Source organism: Betta splendens, chromosome 24, assembly GCF_900634795.4.
Source record: "Betta splendens chromosome 24, fBetSpl5.4, whole genome shotgun sequence".
Taxonomy (NCBI): domain Eukaryota; kingdom Metazoa; phylum Chordata; class Actinopteri; order Anabantiformes; family Osphronemidae; genus Betta; species Betta splendens.
The window spans coordinates 9,013,403-9,030,747 of record NC_040901.2 but is presented as its reverse complement, the minus strand read 5'-3'; the positions used below and the strand labels follow the sequence as shown (position 1 = coordinate 9,030,747).

Sequence of the window (17,345 nt, the reverse complement as noted above, 5' to 3'; positions counted from 1 at the left end):
AAGGCTCAAAGATCAGGCGGAAATTAAGTGGTTCCAGTTTGGAAAGCTGAATAGCTTTAGTTTGTCGGTTGCTATGGAAACAAGTGCAACTTATGACGCCAGTTACGTTAAGTTTGTCATCGCAGTTAGCGCTTATACTTTTAATTGGCTATTAACCCAAAAAAGTGGAGACAGTTTAAATTGGTAAGAGTTGCTACATTTAATAAACACCTTTTGAAATTTAATGGACAATAAAGGAACTTTTATATGTAGTGGATCACGTTGGCGGCCATGGATCGTTATGTGGACAACCTACTGGAAGACGAAGCTGAGAGGGAGAGTCTGATCGCTAAACCCACCTGCTTCCTCATAGTTGGACGACCGGTAATGAAAGTTATATACACAACACTCACTTTTCACCACACGGGACCTCAGTGGCTCCATGTAAGCTGTGTTCCTGTTTGTGTGACAGGGAGTGGGCAAATCCACCTTGGCCAGAAAAGTCGCAGAGACCTGGGGGTGTATTTTAATTGATGGTTAAGTATATATTTTTATTCTTTGTAGCATGATGACATGTATTGACTTTAGATCAGTTCAGACATTTCTCGTCTGTTTCACGATATCTCAGATTCAGATCTGCTCAACAGACACCTAAACAATAAAACCAAACAAGGCGCAGAGGTGAGTCTGTATCATGTTGTATGGGATGTCACATGTTCTTCATGGACATTATGACTACATGTGACTGTGTCAGATCTTAGAGATCTTATCTGAGGGGAAGACTCTGCCAGAGGACATGGTGCTGCAGCTTATTCTTGACAGGCTTAACGCCCCAGATGTGGAACACTACGGTAACCCACGCTGTCAGCATTCATATCGCATACATGAACAGCAATGAGAGCGCTTAAAGTGACCCTACAACCTTGCATGTAATTTGATTTAATACAGGGTACGTGCTGAGCTGTCTGCCGTTCATGTCGGAAGAATGCCTGAAGATTCGAGAGCAGATTGAGCTAATAAAAAACTTTAGGCTAACACCTGATTTCATCATTAATATTAAGGTTGGCATCATTTATCATCTTAATTTGTTTAGAGTTGTGCATTGTGTGTTATTTTAGTTTTAGCAAAGATTAATTTATTTTTTAATTAACTCTGTGGTTTTAATGTAATGTGAACCACCCCCAGTGCGCAGACGAGGATTTGACCCAGAGGCTGTCTGGTCTGAGGCAGAGCTCAGAGACGGGGGAGCTGTTCAACAGAGATCTGGTAAATCGGGAGCAGATTCTCGACATAAAGGGGGAGAACGCCGATGAGGAGGTGGAGCTTGACGAGGAACAGGTACGATTCACACGCTTTGAAAAGGCCGCGTCCATGACATTCTGTCATAGTAACGATGCAGGATTTGGCCTGCAGCCTCCTGAAGAGGAGCTTCCTGACCAGACGGTGTGGACGCCAGAGAATTTGTCCAGCAACGCTTTGCTCAGAATCAACATGTACAGAGACACCATGCTCAGACCCCTGGAAGTAAGTTGATATCATATCAGATTACTTACACCTGTGGTACCGTCACAGCTAATAAACATTTTTAAATGCTCCTTCAGGACTACATGACAGAACACAACCCTCTGTACCTTCTGGAGCTAGATGGAAACAACACACCTGATGAGCTGCTCTTGGTAACCTGTGTTAAGGACAATAATGTTTATGATCAACTATCTTTTTTTGTGGCCTGACATTGTTTTAATTGATTGTTGTGTCTCAAGTCTGTGATGTCCCGTCTCGGATCCATGGCAATAAAACGGGTCTCCATTCCCATCCTCCTTCACCAAGCTGACGATGAAGAACTGCCTGAAGACATTGACTCGGTCTGCCATTAGTAGTTATATATGATGTAAATAGTTGCGTGCATTTAGGTTTTAATAATTTAACTAGATGTTCTTTAATCCTGACTTCACTTTAATTTTCAGGAGGAACTAGTGAGAATGATGTGCTCCACCAGGGTGGTGGCCCCAGGCTTCAGATGGAGAAGGAGCCGCTGGGGCCAAACCTGTCCTGTTGCTCTGAAGGAAGGCAGGGTCATTCAGGGCCAGCCTAGATTTTGTGTGGGGTGAGTGTACATCCCTGCAGTTCATGGTGAGACTAAGTGAAAAATACCAAAATGAGACTATTCTTTTACAGCTTCCAGGATAAACTCTACTTCCTTTCATCGCAAGAGGCCTACCAGAAATTCGTGACGAACCCCAGACGCTACCTGCTCCCTCCAATGCCAAGGCCGCCATGCAGGGTTTCCATTATAGGGCCTCCTCAGGCAGGAAAGAGTACTCTGTGCAAGCTTCTGGCTCAGCACTACAACGCAGTGGTGCTGGACATGGAGGAACTGGTGAAGCCCGTTCTGGCCACGTTTCAACCGGAGAGGCTTGAGCAAATCAAAGTGGAGACAACACAGGTGGCTATTGAGAAAATCAGGATGGAGTCGATTGGGAGACAGAACCCAGGCAGGTTCTACACACGGGTGTAGTCACATTTATGATATATGTATAGTTAAATAAAGTATCACATTACTGTAACACACATGTGGTTCATATTGTTTACTGAAATGTGTGAACATGCGCCTCATAGTGTTGATTTAATAAATCTTCTTGTACTTTCTCTATTAGATGTATCCAGCGGCGTAGAAGGTAAGATGTTAAAATACTCTAAGACCAAAGCTCTCGCAGCTTTAGCCACTACAGCATCCTAATGATTCGTCTCCTCAGAGGACCACCCACAGGTGAAAGCCATGGTGCTCAGTGCCCTGGACGAAGCCAAACAACAGAGCACATGTCCCCTCAGCTTGTACATAGAGGCACTGGAGAACCATATAAAAGTACATCATATAAAACATAACTTTTACTATTGAGCTTCTTTATAAATGTAGTAAAAACACAAGGTTGATGTTGCAGACTGAAAAGACGGACGCTGATGAGAAAGGCAGGCCTGGCTGGGTGCTCGACAACTTTCCCATCAACTTCTCGCAAATGGACGCGTTGAACCAAGCGGATGCCTTACCGGACATCCTCTTCTGCCTCAGCGACAGTAATGGAAATCAAGGTAATGGGTGCAGATGTCCAAACTGTTGTTCAGTTATTTATTTTTCCATTTTGAGTCAGGCGTCCTGCAGTGATGCACTGCGTTGTGTCCACAGTTTTAAAGAGACTGTATGAGCGGAACAGGGAGAGTGTGGATGACGCAGTGAGGAAGAGGCTCCAGGAGGAGCAGTATGAGATGGAGAAGCAGGCCTTGTAAGTCCTGTGTATCTGAGGGGGTTTGTTTATGTGCAGCACTTCTGTTCACTGCCTTGTTTCCATTCATCACAGTAACCAAAACGTGGAGGATTCAGAGACGCACTCAAATCTGGACACAGTTGTGGAAGAGGCCGAGGGTATGAACGATAAATCTGTGTAACAGCCATAGTTTACGCTCAGATCCCTCCGTGAGCATCTAGATTTTACCATATTATTTCGTCTTAGTGAAAAACTCTGAGCAACCTGATGTCACTGCCGCTGCACATCTGAACACATCTGAAAAGGAAGGTGAGCGTTTCAGTCATTACAAACTAAATGTATGTGAAAGACTCTATATAATGTGTTATGCAAACATTAAATCTCGGTTCTCTTTCCTTGTCTGTTCCTCAAGCTGTGTTTTTACCTGATGTTTGGAAGCTGGGTTATCCAGACGGCCCGGAAATGAATCATTACAGGCTGCAACTGCATCAGTTCATATCTGAATGGCAGCAAATGCAGCCGGCTCTAACTATCAAACACTCAGTGATGGAGATTGGAGGAAAAGCACCTGAAGACCTGCTTCAAGACATTGTCTGTGAGATGGAGAGTGAGTGTGACTGCACTTATAACAGTGTGTTATAAGAGTGAACGCAGCCAAGAAAGTCCAACCGGATAAATAAAATTCCAACCTGTCTCTGTCTGACGTGCGTAATCCTCAGAAGCGTTTCAGTACGTGTCCTGGGAGCTGTCATCTGTGGACTTGGACGAGGAGGCAGAGGATTTTGAGGCCTTGGCAGGGCTTGAGAGAGCTGAGGACGGCGGCGGTGAGAACGATGCAGACGAGGAGGAGAATGAAGTGAGTCAACTTGCACTTTAATACACCAGCATTAGGAATGTCACCGAACCCCAGGTATTTAGTCTGCTCAATGTAACCAGGGCGACGACAGACCCAGGAGAGTGTTGGGCGATACCTGTCATTTCTGCCCCGTTGTCCTGAAAACACATAATGCCCTGTGGCCCTGTACCGACACAGTCGCAGCCACGTATCGAGACAAGACCTTCTATTTCTCCAGCTTGGACGCCAGAGACGCCTTCATTCAAAACCCAGCACAGTTTGTGGCACAGAGTGAGCCTCTCAAGGTATAAGACAAAATCAAAGACATAAACCTAGAATAATAATCTGCATTGTAACATGTGTCTTCCTTTTCATTTTAAGCCTCCTGCGCTGCGTATTCTACTGCTCGGCCCTCGCGGGTCAGGCAAAACCACCCACGGCGAGTGGCTGGCGAAGCAGCTTGGCCTCTTCCACATTCAGCTCAGGGAGCAGCTCCAAATGCTCATCATGGCCAGGACAAGGAGGAGGGTGCCTTATGCTGACGAGGCCCCAGACGAGGAGCACGACGACTTGGAGGCACTCATTCAAGAAGCCATGGGGAACGGGGAAGAAACAGAGGCTGCTTCGAACAAAGTGGGCGATCACAAGGTCACATTTAGCATTTTCTGTGTATAATGCTGCCATGAGTAAATTATAATATGTCGTGTCTAAAACAGGAAGTGGAGCTAAGTGATGAAGAAATGGCCATTACTGCCTACCTGTCTGATGGAGAACCCCTGAGTCCAGAGATCCTGAGAAAACATGTTGCTCCATACTGGTTTCAGGAGCCCTTCATGTAGCTGAACCCTCAAACAGTCATTTCTATTTGCCTCAAAGTTGAATGAAACAATATTGTTTATTATCATCTTAACTCATTTTAGACAGAAGCTTCGTATTTGTGCTCCCACACTCTATCTTGTCATCGCCCCCAGGTCCACGGGTTTTATTCTGGAGGGCTTCCCACACCATCCTGATGAGGTGCACTACATGTTGCAGCAGCGGCTTCTCCCTGACGTTTTCATAGTCCTAGAAGTGGACGTCACGGACGTTCACAAGCGCCTCCTGCCGAAATACCTGCAGAAGTGGCATGAGCGCCGCAGCCACCATAAGGCACAGCTGGACCTCCTTCAAGATCTACGAAGGAAGAACAGGGTGAGCGCCTGGGTAGAACTCCTGTTTTACGTTGAAAACAATTAGCTGTGAAGAGCTGATGCTAAATGTGTTCATGCAGGAAAAAAACATTCTTAAGAGAAAAGCTGAACTCTTAGCAGAAAGAAACGCTACAACCAAGACCAAGGTGAGCAAATTCCTAATCAAAGGTGCCGTTCCCTCTTCTTCGCTCATTAACCATCTTCTTCTATTGCTTATTTGAGCATGAAGATGAAGAAGACGCCAAAGAGGATGAGGACGCTGACGACGCAGACGGTGACATCGAGGCCATGCTGGAGCAGGAGTTTTCCCTAGAAGAGGAGAAGGAAGACGTTGAGAAGGAGGAGACGGAGGACGCGGCGACAGACAGGCTGGAGATGGAGATAGGGGACCGCTTTGTGACCGATGAGAGCAACCTCGGAGCGCTGACGGTAGTGACCCGCCAAGCGTTTCTCCTCTCCCTTTTTGTGCCCGCTGTGGTTTCCTCATGCTCCGCCCCGTGCCTCCTTGTGATCAGGACCTCCTGACGGAGCAAGACGTCCCCAAGGTGTCGATCAATGCGTCGCGCAAGCCGCGGATCGCTCGCTACCAGCTGCTGCGGAAAATCCAGCCTCTGCTGAGCAACCGGGCGTCGCTCTTCCAGAGGTGCCAGCCTGTCCCCTGCGGCCTGGCGCGGAAGCTGCTGGCCTCCTCCTTCAAGCTCCACGGTGCGTTTGGCTGCTGGGATCCTGTGAAGGTAGGCGGCCATTGAATGGCCCGGTCCTCAGGAGCAAACCAGCGGTGGAGCAAAGTGCACCTGCAGCAGAGAGCGCTTGATGTTGTCCCATTTTATTTATCGTCCTTTGCAGCAATATGAGGAGCCAGACCTAATCCAGCCTCTGCAGTGGCCTCTTAATACGACATTCCCCCTGATATTCCATCAGTACGTCTACTTTTTCGCATCCAAGGAGAATCGCAACACATTCCAGCTCAATCCCTTGAAGTACCTGAAGCAGCCCAGGCCGAGCCCACCTCTCCCTGTTAAAATAGCCATCATTGGCCCGCCTAAATCTGGGAAGACCACCAGTAGGGCTTTCTGTCAATTACATGTCTAATATTTTTATATTTATCTTCATGCGTTTCACTTCAACTTGCTCCAGTTGCACAGATGTTCGCTCAGAAATATGGCCTGGAGCGCCTTTCCATCGGCAGGGCGGTGCGTACGGTGCTTAACACCCGTGAGCGCACCCATCTGGTCGCACAGGTCAAAGGGCATCTGGCCCAGGGCCTGCTTCTGCCTGACGAGATGGCCCTTCGGTGTTTGGAGGTGGCCATCATGAGCTCCACCTGCAGCACCAAAGGGTGAGACGGGCTGCTAGGCTGAAATTTGACTGGACTCCCAACAAGCTTTACCGTGCTGCGCTCTCTGTTCCAGATATGTGCTCGATGGCTTTCCAATGACACTAAAGCAGGCACAGATGATGGGCGCTCTGAGCATCATCCCCATGATAGTAGTGGAGCTGGAGCTTGACACAGTTGAGGTGCTGAAAAGGGGTCTAGTGGACAAGATGAATCCCAACAAGTCAGAGAACTGTCAATCAAAACCATGAATCCAAAAATTTCTAGGTTTGTTCACACTATAAATCTGAGAACCCCCCCCCTCCCGTTTCACACTCTGCCCTCGCAGGCTTCACGTGATGCACGACAGCTCTGAGATCCTGCACCTTCGGAACTCGTGCTACAAGGAGGAGGCCGAGCATGTGAGGACACACTTCCAGCAGCAATATCAGAACTGGATTCTTCTCGACGGCCTAAAGTGCAAATGGTGGCTGTGGAACAGCATTTTAAAGGAGGTCAGCGTCAGCATGAAATATATCCACGCTTACCTGGAGGGGATAGGAAAGAGTAAGTACTGCAAACTGTCAAAGAAAGATCAACTCTGTGAGGGCATGAAGTGCCATTGTGTATTTTATTTTGCAGAGCAAGCAGCCTGCATCAACAGACTGTGCATCACGCCAAAGGAGCTGCAGGTTCGACTCGGAGAGTTCGGTCATTATTGTCCCGTCTGCCTGGCTCTTCATCAGCACCTTATGGACTCCTCAGACATTCCATCCTTAGCTCATGCAGCTGAGTACAGAGGGAAATACTATAAGATGTGCAGCGAAGAGCATCTACAGGTCAGATATACTGTACATTAAAAACAGATAGAAACAAGAAATTAGATTATTAATTAGAAAATGTTATTGTTGTTCTTCCACCCAAAGACATTTCTGGCTGATGCTGATAAATTTGTGGATCCTGGCTGCCCACACGCTCTTCCTCAGCCCCACCTGCTGCCACGAAAACTGACTGAGATTCAGGTGAAAAACAGGTTCCCGCAGCAAGTTGAACTGAAGGGCTTTTGTCCCGTTACCTACATGGATGGAAAGCAAAGGTCAGCCATTCCTTCTTCTGCTTTTATGAGTGCTGTTTCGTTTCCCCCAATTGTTCAGCATATTTATTTGTTTTCCATTCCACATTTTAGGTATGAATGTTTGGTTCGAGGACGGATGGAATATGCTGTTGAATACAGAGAACGGATCTACGTATGTGAGACAAAGCAGAAACAGGACAAGTTTTTGAGGTGTGGATCTACAGCACCTATCTGTATATTTCAGACATGTTTGCCACATCAGTTTAAATTCTTCACCTAGCAGTTGTTCAGTTGTGCTATTACTCTGATAAAGCCTCATCTATTCCTGAAAGGGTTCCTGAAACCTACTGGGACCAGAAGCTGCCCAGAAAGGTTCCTCCTCTTTGTGAGCCTGTGCTGCTCTCATCCCTTCCAACGTTGGGCTACCTGGAACAGGTGAGACACTGTCAAAATGCAGGTGAAAAGTTGTTATGCCAATGAGTTAAGTTGTTTTACGTCTTCGTACTGTACTGTATCTGCACTGCTCTGAGTTAAGCCTTTATTTTTAGGGTGTTGCAGTCTCCGTCATTAAAGCCATGACAGCTGTTGGGTGTCTCAAACCAAAGTACCCTTTCCTCAGTATAGAACGATCAACACTCCTCTATGTGGCCTTCTACCTGAAAGGTAAAAAACAAGGTTAAACAGGCGCAAGGTTAAAAACATCATATGTGTCTTTCTAAATCATGAATGAAATCTATTCTTCCAGCTTTTAACCACAAAAGCTCAGACTTCTCTCGCCAGAAGTACAAAAAGAAGCTGGCCTTGTTTGAAGAGAACTGTGCACTCATCACTTATCTCAGCTCAACAATGAGAGGGAACTACAAGCCACCAAGTGCACGTCCCATTGACTTCGAGTTCAAGCTAAACAGGTTCCTGGCTTTGGGAGATGTGCCTGGAGCCATTGGTTTGCTGTAACCTGTCATTGTTTTCTATGCTTTCATGACTGATGGCCTGTGTGATAACGACCACATTTAAATACTTTATTGCGCTGCGATATCTAATAAAGTATTTGTCGTGAATGTTTAACTTTCTTTGCAGCTCGATCATACAGACAGTGCATATTGTTTTCCACGAGTTACACAGGAAAATGAAATTAACACTAATCATAACAATCATTCAAATTATGGATGAAACACGTTTATGCCAGCATTTAATGTCTTCATTGGGAAAATCAAGACATATCTTTGCATTTTGAGCCAACTTAAGAACATTACCAAAACCCACTTAATTGAGAATTTGACCACTTCCATAGTTAGTATAGTTAGAGCGATGCGACGTGTTCTCGCGAGATTTGAAGGGGCCGCTGAGCGCGAATTCGATAAGTTTGGTGGGCTTTCGCATCTCTAGCTGTGTTATGCACGGCCGGTGTGATCTGGGTAAGCAGGCACTTCACGAAGCTGACAAGTCAGCCATCGAATGTTGTTATACAGTAACAACATGAGGCCACTTACAGTAACTACACTCCGGATAGGAACAGTAGGTGATAGCTGACTTGTCTGACGCTAGCGTTAGTTAGCCAGCTAAGCTAGCTCTGTAATGTGGCTTTTGAGATGATGTTTATACGTTAATGTGGTTGCCAGTGAATGCCTCGTGAATCAGTTTATCACATTTAGAAAAAGCGACATTGCACAATATAACAAAGCAACCCGATATTACAGTGTTGTGTAGGTCGGAGAATCGGAGCCTCTACTTGAAGTTGAACACAACGCTAGCATCTGTGGCGCGTTTCCTTTCACTTTCCTTTTTCTCCAGAAGCGCGTTGTCCAGGATGTCCAAACGAAAAAGCAGTTCCGTCAGCGAAAACCCAGACAAACGGGCCAAGCCTGGAGTAGACGAAGACGGGGAAAATGAAGCTAGTGACAACGATGACCACACCGGAGCTCTGCTTAATAATCTGGTATGGTTTTACTGTACGTTTTGGAAACTGCCAGAGAAACTATGTCACTTTTGTACTACACGTATCAATCAGCTGGTGTTGTGTTTAGGTTCCATATGCTGGCGACGTAGTGAGTGATGTTGGGATTGTGGAGAGCATCACGCTGAAGAACTTCATGTGCCACTCCCTCCTTGGCCCGTTTACTTTTGGTCCCAATGTCAACTTTGTTGTCGGCAACAATGGAAGTGAGTTGGTGATTTGTTTGTCTGTCTACCTGCAATCATTCCCTTGTAATGTGTTGTGTCTTTATGTGTTACAGGTGGGAAGAGTGCTGTCCTGACTGCCCTCATAGTTGCCTTAGGCGGTAATGCACAAGCAACAAACAGAGGATCCTCCCTCAAGGGTTTTGTAAAGGAAGGAGAGAGGTAGACCGCTTGTGATATAGCTGAGACTGGTTGTAAAAACTCCCCCTGAAGTCATTTTAGACTAAACTACAACTTAATGCCATGTCTGTTGCTTTCTTTCCTCAGCTCAGCTGATGTATCGATCTCTCTGCGTAACAAAGGAAGGGATGCTTACAAACCTGAGACATATGGTTCAACCATCACTATAGACCTCAAAATAACCCGTGACGGGTTGAGAACCTATAAACTGAAAAGCAAGTCAGGTAAAGACCATGAGTTGTTGGATTTCTTATTAACAATGTAATATTGAAATATAGCATTAAGCATTTTCATCCTCCTCTGGTAATTAATGAAAACATAGTTTCCATGGATACAATACAATATTTGTTAGACAAATATTTCGCTGAGCATTTCCCTTTTTGTAGGTCACATTATTTCTTCCAAAAAGGAGGAGCTCCTAGCCATATTGGACAATTTTAATATTCAGGTATAAACCATGCCAGTACTGTACAGAACAATATGTTGAATTGTGAACAAATAACTGAATGAAATTAACCTGTGTTGGCTAGAGGGACTCTTATCTTATTTCGTGTTTTTCCCAAGGTCAACAATCCTGTGTCAGTTCTCACACAAGAAATGAGTAAGCACTTCTTGCACTCCAAAGGAGAGGGAGACAAGTATAAGGTTTGTTGAGTAATTATTCTGCATAGAACTATTATAACTAGTATAATATAACATTGTTCTTATGAATTCAGACTTTACATTCATTTTTTTTTATTTAATTCAGTTTTTCATGAAAGCCACACAGCTGGATCAGATGAAAGAGGACTTTGTCTACATCAAAACAACCAAGCACGTCACAAAGGACAAAGTATTGCAACACAACGAAGTAAGAATCAGCCTGGTTGTCACATTTTTATTCGTTTATCCATTTATCATTTATTGTATTCATTTAATCCAACACCATGTCTATTGGCATTGTTGGAAGGCTTAGTCAATGTTATGTCCATGTCTGTCTGTGTTACACAGTGCCTAAAAGACTTGAAGCAGAAGTACATAGAGAAAAAGGATCGTTACAACAGTCTATCATCGATTGATGAAATGGACAACAAACTGACGGAGTTACGGAAGCAGATGGCTTGGGCTTTGGTAAGATACTGTATCTTCACACCATGACACTATTCTATGGCTGGACACAATTGTAATAATGCAGTTATAGTATATTAAGTACAAAATAAACAAAAAAAATTAGAAATATCTAATATATCATATAAATGAATTACGTGTGTGTAACAGGTGATAGAGATGGAGAAGGAGTTGGAACCAATAAAAGAGCAGCTAAAGTCAGAAATTCATTCAACAGAGAAATTTGATCAGAAGGTGGATGAATGGAAGGTAAGGTCCTTCTGTGGTACTCGCTATACTCACACAAGCAGAGTAACTGATTCTCAGAATGAACTGTAGGACAACATCAGCATCAAGTGTGTTAGTTTTACCAGTAATGTGTCTGAAATAACCATAGGTTCTATTTGCTAGCCTACATCAAAGCTTTGTAAATGTCAATGCATTGGTCTACTCTTTCCTTTTAACATTTACCTACATGCTTGCCAACTCGTTTTTGTCTAACGATGCAGAACAAGGTTGAGGCGGCTGAACTGAAATATAAGCAAATCCAGGAACAGTTAGAGGGAATCACCCAGAAAGTCCAGAACCTTGGGCCCAAATGCTCTGAGCTCAAAGCTGAGGCCCAAAGATGTAATACTTCTCTTAAGTCCATGGAGGTCAGTCACTTATATATTGGTGTGTATCCCTTAACTTGAATCTACTTTCTCACAGAAAGTATCATAATCAAACTCTAAAACCAGCTGTCTGAAATTACTAATTTAGTATTAGTTCTTCTTGTGCACCCCTGTAGATATCTGTTCTTAGATTTTTTTGTGCTTTAAGGTCACTGTCCACCGATGTAAAAGCAGCCTGAGGGATTTGGAAAAGGATAAAGTTCAGCTGTCCTCCAGGATAAATGATCTCAGACAGAGGTACAAACTCATCTTGTGTTCAGGTTTTGTCCTGCTTTTTAAATTGAAATATATATTCACATCACTTGTGTTTTTGTTTTGTTTTTTTTTCTTCCAGCATCAGTCAGGCAACAGGAGCAGAGAGTCAAGCTAGGACACAGCGTATGGAGGAGATAAAAGATGAGCTGGAGAACCTAAATCACCATATTTCCACTTTGGGCCAGCAGATTGACCAGTATCAGAATGCCTGTAGTCGTGCTAAGGAAGAACAAGGAAAGATGAAGTGAGGAAAGGAGCTATGTGTAGTAGCGTCATCAAAAAGATAGAGCTTGTAACACAGTGATTCACCCCTCCTGTTTTCAGGAGGGAGCAGGAAGTGCTCCAGAGATCCATTGATGGCAACAAAAGAAACCTCCAGACTATGGAGAGCAGTCGCTCTAATCGGCTGCGGCGCTTTGGAGAGCACATCCCCGCACTGCTTAATGCCATTGAGGAAGCTCACAAAAAAAGGCAGTTCAGGCACAGACCCCGAGGACCTTTGGGTATGGTTTAGCTCTACACTGTATTCTTTTTTTTGCATGTCTAAGACTCAAGAGATCATCAAACAACTCTAAATGCAGCAATAGTTTTCATTTCTGTTCTACAGGTTACCTTATTAGCCTGAAGGACCCAGAGATGGCCCTTGCAATAGAAGTATGTCTGAAAAGCCTCCTTCATGCCTTCACATGTGACAACTACGAAGATGAGAAGGCGCTGCAAGGTTTGATGGCCAGACTGTTTCCAGGAGGGCGCAGGCCTGCTATCATAACCAGCCAGTTCCTCACACGTGTCCATGATACAAGAACGAGGTGATGGCAAGCACAATATCTACATGTACTTCGCTTGTGAGGCTTGTTTCAGTTTTTGTTTAGCACATGTGGCTGCTGCTTCAACCAGTCATCCCAGTCCGAACTTATGAAGTCTTTCATATGAGAGGTGAAACATCAAAATCTCTGAAGGATGTTGGGTTGCACTCAACAGCTCTTTTGTGGGACTGTAGCCATTAACACACTGCCCACCATAGGTTTACTATGATGTACATATATTTATGTTTATTCTTTGTTTTGCCTTTTGTGTCAGGGCGGTGAATCACCCTGACTATCCCTCAGTGCTTCAGGCTCTAGAAATTGATGACCCAGTTGTGGCCAACTGCCTGATTGATCAAAGGGGTATAGAGAGCATCCTTATCATTAAGGTACAAAAAATTCTGTCTAAGGAAATACATATTATTTTGGATACTATCACACTAGCTTTACTGCCGTAGCTAAAGCATTTTTTTTTTCTGTGTGTGACGGTAGAATCGAACAGAGGCTCGTAGGGTGATGCAGCATGGACGACCTCCTCACAACTGCACCCAGGCGTTCTCCAAGGAGGGAGACCAGATCTTCAGTAACCGCAATTACACAGCAGACCAAAACAGGGCCAACTTCCTATCTGGTGATGTAGAGGAGGAGATCAGGTGTGTATAGATGTGCACTGAATAGGGTTCATTGATGCATCTCTGACAATTTCAGGACTGGATAACATGTGTCAGCAAGATGACCTTTGACCTTTTTTTCTGGCAGGCACTTGCAGAGGGAGATTGAGAACCAGAGTGCTCATTTAAATCGCTTCAAGCAGCAGATGAAGAAGTTAGATGATGACATTAAACAGAACGAAGGGCTACTGAGAAGAACCCACTTAGAACAGAGAAATGCTCAGGTAACAAGAAATCTTTTTAGCAAATCCAAATTCAACACTTTGGGATTAGTGTATCAATCTTCCTTATTTCATTTTTGTATTTATAAGGATAAAGCCACAAGACTACAGCTGGAGCTCACAGATCTAAAGAATGTAGACGAGCCTCAGTCAGAGGACCTCACGCCACTGGTTTGTGCAGACATCTCAGTACAATGAAAGATGTTCTAATACGTAAAACTGAATATTTGTGGTTCCTCACTCTCACGTTTTCACCACAGGAGGAGGACCTTCAAGAGATTATTATTAAGATTTCGTCCAAGCGCGTTGAGCATGACGAGGCGCGTAATAAGATGGCTGAGCTCAAGGCCTCCTATGACAAGGCCGAGCAGGAGTACAAGCAGCACAAAGAGCAGATCAACACTATCGCTGAAGAAGCTGATGCTGTCAAGGTAGCGTCCACAGAACCAACTTTAAGTTTCGAAAATACAGTTGAGATTGAGTCCAAGACTAATGGGCACTCTGCCTGTGGCTATTTGTTGTGTTCTCATTCTAATGTCCAACAGGAGGACCTCAGCAAAGCGGATCAGGAGGTGATGAAGTGCAAGCATCACAAGAAACACTATGATGATAAGCGCAATGCCAATCTCCAAAATATCAAGGCGCTGGAAGCCAAACTGAAAAGCAAGGAGGACGAGGTTGAGGTACGTCACACAATGTCAAGGTTGACTCCAGAGACTTTGATAGTTAGATTTAGTGCCTCACCTTGTGTTCCATTTTATTTCAGGCTCGTGTGACCAAGGCTAAAATAATCAGTCCAGAGCGGCTAGAAGTCCTTCGGACAGCCAAGAGTTTGGACAATGAGATGATTCGCCTCAAGGTTAAGATCTCTACCCAGAATGAACACCTGGGGGACCGCGAGGTGATTGTGAGGTGTGTTACTTCAGCTTGTGTACTATTAATAATAATTAAAGTGTCATTACCTAGATGTTGCTTGTTCTCCTGTTACTGCCAACACATGACCCTCTAATTCTACCACATTTAGGGAGTTCCAGGAAGCAGGAGAGAATTACAAGAACATGGCCCAGCAAATTAAGAACCTCAGCAGCTTCATCAAATGTCTAGACAGCGTCATGGACCAAAGACTCCAGGCTTATGCTGACCTCAGGAGGCAAGTGCTGAAAACATACCTCTCCTAAATTCCTTAAAACCTGCCTGGAGATGACGAGTAGTTTAAGGCTAAGCCAGTGTTTCTCAAGAAATGTTGTTCCTTGATTCTTCACACTTCCCTGTCTGTCTGCTTGCCTCAGGTTCCTCTCTGCGCGCTGTAAATACTACTTTGACAACATGCTTTCACAGAGAGGCTACAGTGGCAGCATGGTGTTTGACCACAAGAATGAAACTCTGTCCATCACCGTAAGAGCATTTTATCCATGGAAACGGATCATTTCTGCTTTCTAACATGACTTTTTAACTTTGATAAAGTTTAATTTGCATTTCAAAACTCACATTTTCCTATAGGTGCAGCCTGGCCAAGGAAACAAGGCAGACTTGAGTGACATGCGCTCGCTATCTGGAGGAGAGCGCTCCTTCTCCACTGTTTGCTTTGTTCTGTCTCTGTGGGCCATCACAGAGGCGCCTTTCCGCTGCCTTGATGAGTTCGATGTTTATATGGTAAGAGGAGATAGTTCGCATTGATGCTAAGTATGCATACTGAATGTCAAAGTCTTGAACTGAGATCTTTCTGTGCTTCTGTAAAGATAAGCTTGGCTGTTGTGTTCAATAGGACATGGTGAACAGGAGGATATCATTGGACATGATGCTGAAGGTGGCTGCTGGTCAGCGCTACAGGCAGTTTGTTTTCCTCACACCTCAGAGCATGAGGTAAACACACAAAGCTGTTAGACTACCCACATGTTGACTTAGCATCTGTATATTACCTCAGAAAATGAGCTGTGATGGACTGGTATGCTTAAGATAAAAAGAGCTCAAGCCACTCAAACCCAAAAACATGATGCTATTGTAATCTGTGTTGCTTCTCTTTGTTTTCCCCAGTTCTCTACCAGAGAGTGATATCATCCACATCCTCCAGCTAAAAGACCCTGATCGCAGCCAGAACAGCACACAAAGAAGTCTGAACAACGACCAATAATGTTTTGTTAATTGTTTTGTGTGTGCGTGTGTGTGTGTGCTGTTTTTTACACATCTTTCAAAAACTGCCACATGTAAAGATTTAATAAGATTTTGGGCAACTGTTTAATAAAAATGTTTAGTTAGGTAAAACACAAATGCAGTGTTGTTCTTTTGATGCTTGGGAACAGTAAGGCTTTCTTTTTTGTTGGATAAATTATTTCTATTTCACATCTAAACTAAACTGGGTTTAGAAATTGTACTGCTCACCTTTTTATGTGAACGTAAATTAAAACAAAGTGTGTAAATTCTAAAGATGCACACACAAAGTTCGACCTCTACTAATTGGTGCAAAGAGGAAGGATTTGCAGCTTTAAGGGCCTCATGCCAGATTCCTCACAAGGCGGTCCACTGGAATGCGTTCTCTCTCATGCACATAACGTCTGTTGACAATACCTGACTTCCCGAGGATTTGGTACTTTATTTAGTGCCCCAGAGCTGAAACAAGCAGACGACATGAAGCCGAAATCTTTTCCATCGAGGCTGTTTGGCAGAAATTCGGCAGAATCATCAAGTGAGACTCTCCTTATAGAAGCAGCACAATATGAAAGACAAGTGGATTGTGAGGATTGTTCAAAGACCTGGGATCAATGTGCCTGCGCTGACAACCAACAAGTAGCAGGCAGCAGCAAACAGAGTGAGAAGAGCCAGAGAGAAATCCACTTTTCCTTACTGGGGGAGAAGTATGAGCCTTTGATGGACGATGAGGCAGCCAAAGCAAAAAAAGAGAAGAAGAAGAAAATGAGGAAAGACAAGTACAAAAAAGTAAAGAAGGTTTGTGTTCAGTATTCATTTTCTTACAAATATTTAAGATAACATTAGTTGCAATAAGCAGGAACTTGCAAATGTTCTGTGGTTCTTCAGCTTCAAATTGACCCCATTTCTCATCACTTTTTTTTTCTGTGTAGATGTGCAGGTAAGTCAAAATGTAAATTGGCTATTTTCAGTTCCACATAAGTCATCATCAAACCACTTCAAGAATCACCACTTGTGTGTAACTGATTCTCAAAGTTGATTGGTATAAAATATGGAATTATTCTGTTGCTGTTCCAGCACAATCAACCAGTCACACTCAAAGCAGAGGTAATTATTACTCTACAGGGCTCTAAATCTGCTTATGTGCCATCCCATCAGACAGAAACAATCTGACATGGTGTTAAAGTCTGTATGCTTATCAAAGTTATGATTTCCTTTCTTTACTGTTCTATTTCTTTACTTTCCTGCATAAATGAGCATATGATGTTAATCAAGGGGAAATAAATAAACTCTAGAACACCAATTAATGTTCAACCTCTAACAAGTCAGTGTTCTATTTACGGTACAGCACAAATTACTTTGTAACCAATTTCCCGTGATTCCGACCTTAAGAATTTTTTTCACAAGTTATGGGAGATTTCTTTTCTATCAAACAGTAACAGAGTATTAGTTGAGTCTCTGTTAAACAAATT

The 17,345-nt window shown here is 43.9% G+C and overlaps 2 protein-coding genes across 3 annotated transcripts; both read left to right on the top strand.

The window, feature by feature from the left end:
* The first annotated feature begins 4 nt into the window (after window positions 1-4).
* ak9 (adenylate kinase 9) lies at window positions 5-8,735 on the top strand. The gene is made up of 37 exons (XM_029140848.2): window positions 5-183; window positions 253-363; window positions 452-515; window positions 608-660; window positions 734-830; window positions 928-1,040; window positions 1,165-1,317; window positions 1,393-1,503; window positions 1,581-1,655; window positions 1,743-1,844; window positions 1,947-2,086; window positions 2,158-2,474; window positions 2,637-2,657; window positions 2,736-2,845; window positions 2,919-3,069; window positions 3,164-3,260; window positions 3,336-3,400; window positions 3,489-3,551; window positions 3,655-3,849; window positions 3,962-4,098; window positions 4,179-4,382; window positions 4,459-4,710; window positions 4,794-4,912; window positions 5,049-5,268; window positions 5,348-5,413; window positions 5,490-5,696; window positions 5,783-6,001; window positions 6,114-6,330; window positions 6,405-6,606; window positions 6,680-6,826; window positions 6,932-7,149; window positions 7,225-7,421; window positions 7,509-7,678; window positions 7,769-7,867; window positions 7,990-8,092; window positions 8,206-8,320; window positions 8,403-8,735. Exons 2-37 carry the CDS (start codon window positions 271-273, stop codon window positions 8,609-8,611), a joined length of 5,121 nt encoding a protein of 1,706 aa, XP_028996681.1. The 5' UTR covers window positions 5-183; window positions 253-270; the 3' UTR covers window positions 8,612-8,735.
* Window positions 8,736-8,946: 211 nt separating this feature from the next.
* si:dkey-119f1.1 (Structural maintenance of chromosomes protein 6-like) lies at window positions 8,947-15,996 on the top strand. Of its 2 annotated transcripts, none has more exons than XM_029140850.3 (27): window positions 8,947-9,072; window positions 9,449-9,593; window positions 9,682-9,817; window positions 9,892-9,997; window positions 10,103-10,239; window positions 10,402-10,463; window positions 10,580-10,660; window positions 10,764-10,865; window positions 11,006-11,125; window positions 11,273-11,371; window positions 11,611-11,757; window positions 11,924-12,012; window positions 12,110-12,274; window positions 12,355-12,533; window positions 12,638-12,839; window positions 13,111-13,225; window positions 13,329-13,489; window positions 13,596-13,731; window positions 13,819-13,899; window positions 13,989-14,159; window positions 14,274-14,411; window positions 14,495-14,640; window positions 14,753-14,878; window positions 15,018-15,123; window positions 15,229-15,381; window positions 15,494-15,591; window positions 15,763-15,996. In XM_029140850.3, exons 2-27 carry the CDS (start codon window positions 9,465-9,467, stop codon window positions 15,857-15,859), a joined length of 3,282 nt encoding a protein of 1,093 aa, XP_028996683.1. In that variant the 5' UTR covers window positions 8,947-9,072; window positions 9,449-9,464; the 3' UTR covers window positions 15,860-15,996. The 2 variants fall into 2 exon arrangements, with proteins under 2 accessions (XP_028996683.1, XP_028996684.1); XM_029140851.3 differs by having other exon boundaries at window positions 8,980-9,072; window positions 9,452-9,593.
* Window positions 15,997-17,345: the final 1,349 nt, after the last annotated feature.

Bases quoted from the DNA above. Each gene is read 5' to 3' on its own strand.
- ak9 (XM_029140848.2), top strand. From the start codon at position 271: ATGGATCGTTATGTGGACAACCTACTGGAAGACGAAGCTGAGAGGGAG. The intron at 3,261-3,335 runs GTAAGTCCTGTG...CATTCATCACAG, and splicing joins GAGATGGAGAAGCAGGCCTT to TAACCAAAACGTGGAGGATT. The intron at 7,679-7,768 runs GTCAGCCATTCC...TCCACATTTTAG, and splicing joins TACATGGATGGAAAGCAAAG to GTATGAATGTTTGGTTCGAG.
- si:dkey-119f1.1 (XM_029140850.3), top strand. From the start codon at position 9,465: ATGTCCAAACGAAAAAGCAGTTCCGTCAGCGAAAACCCAGACAAACGG. The intron at 10,866-11,005 runs GTAAGAATCAGC...TGTGTTACACAG, and splicing joins AAGTATTGCAACACAACGAA to TGCCTAAAAGACTTGAAGCA. The intron at 14,160-14,273 runs GTAGCGTCCACA...AATGTCCAACAG, and splicing joins AAGAAGCTGATGCTGTCAAG to GAGGACCTCAGCAAAGCGGA.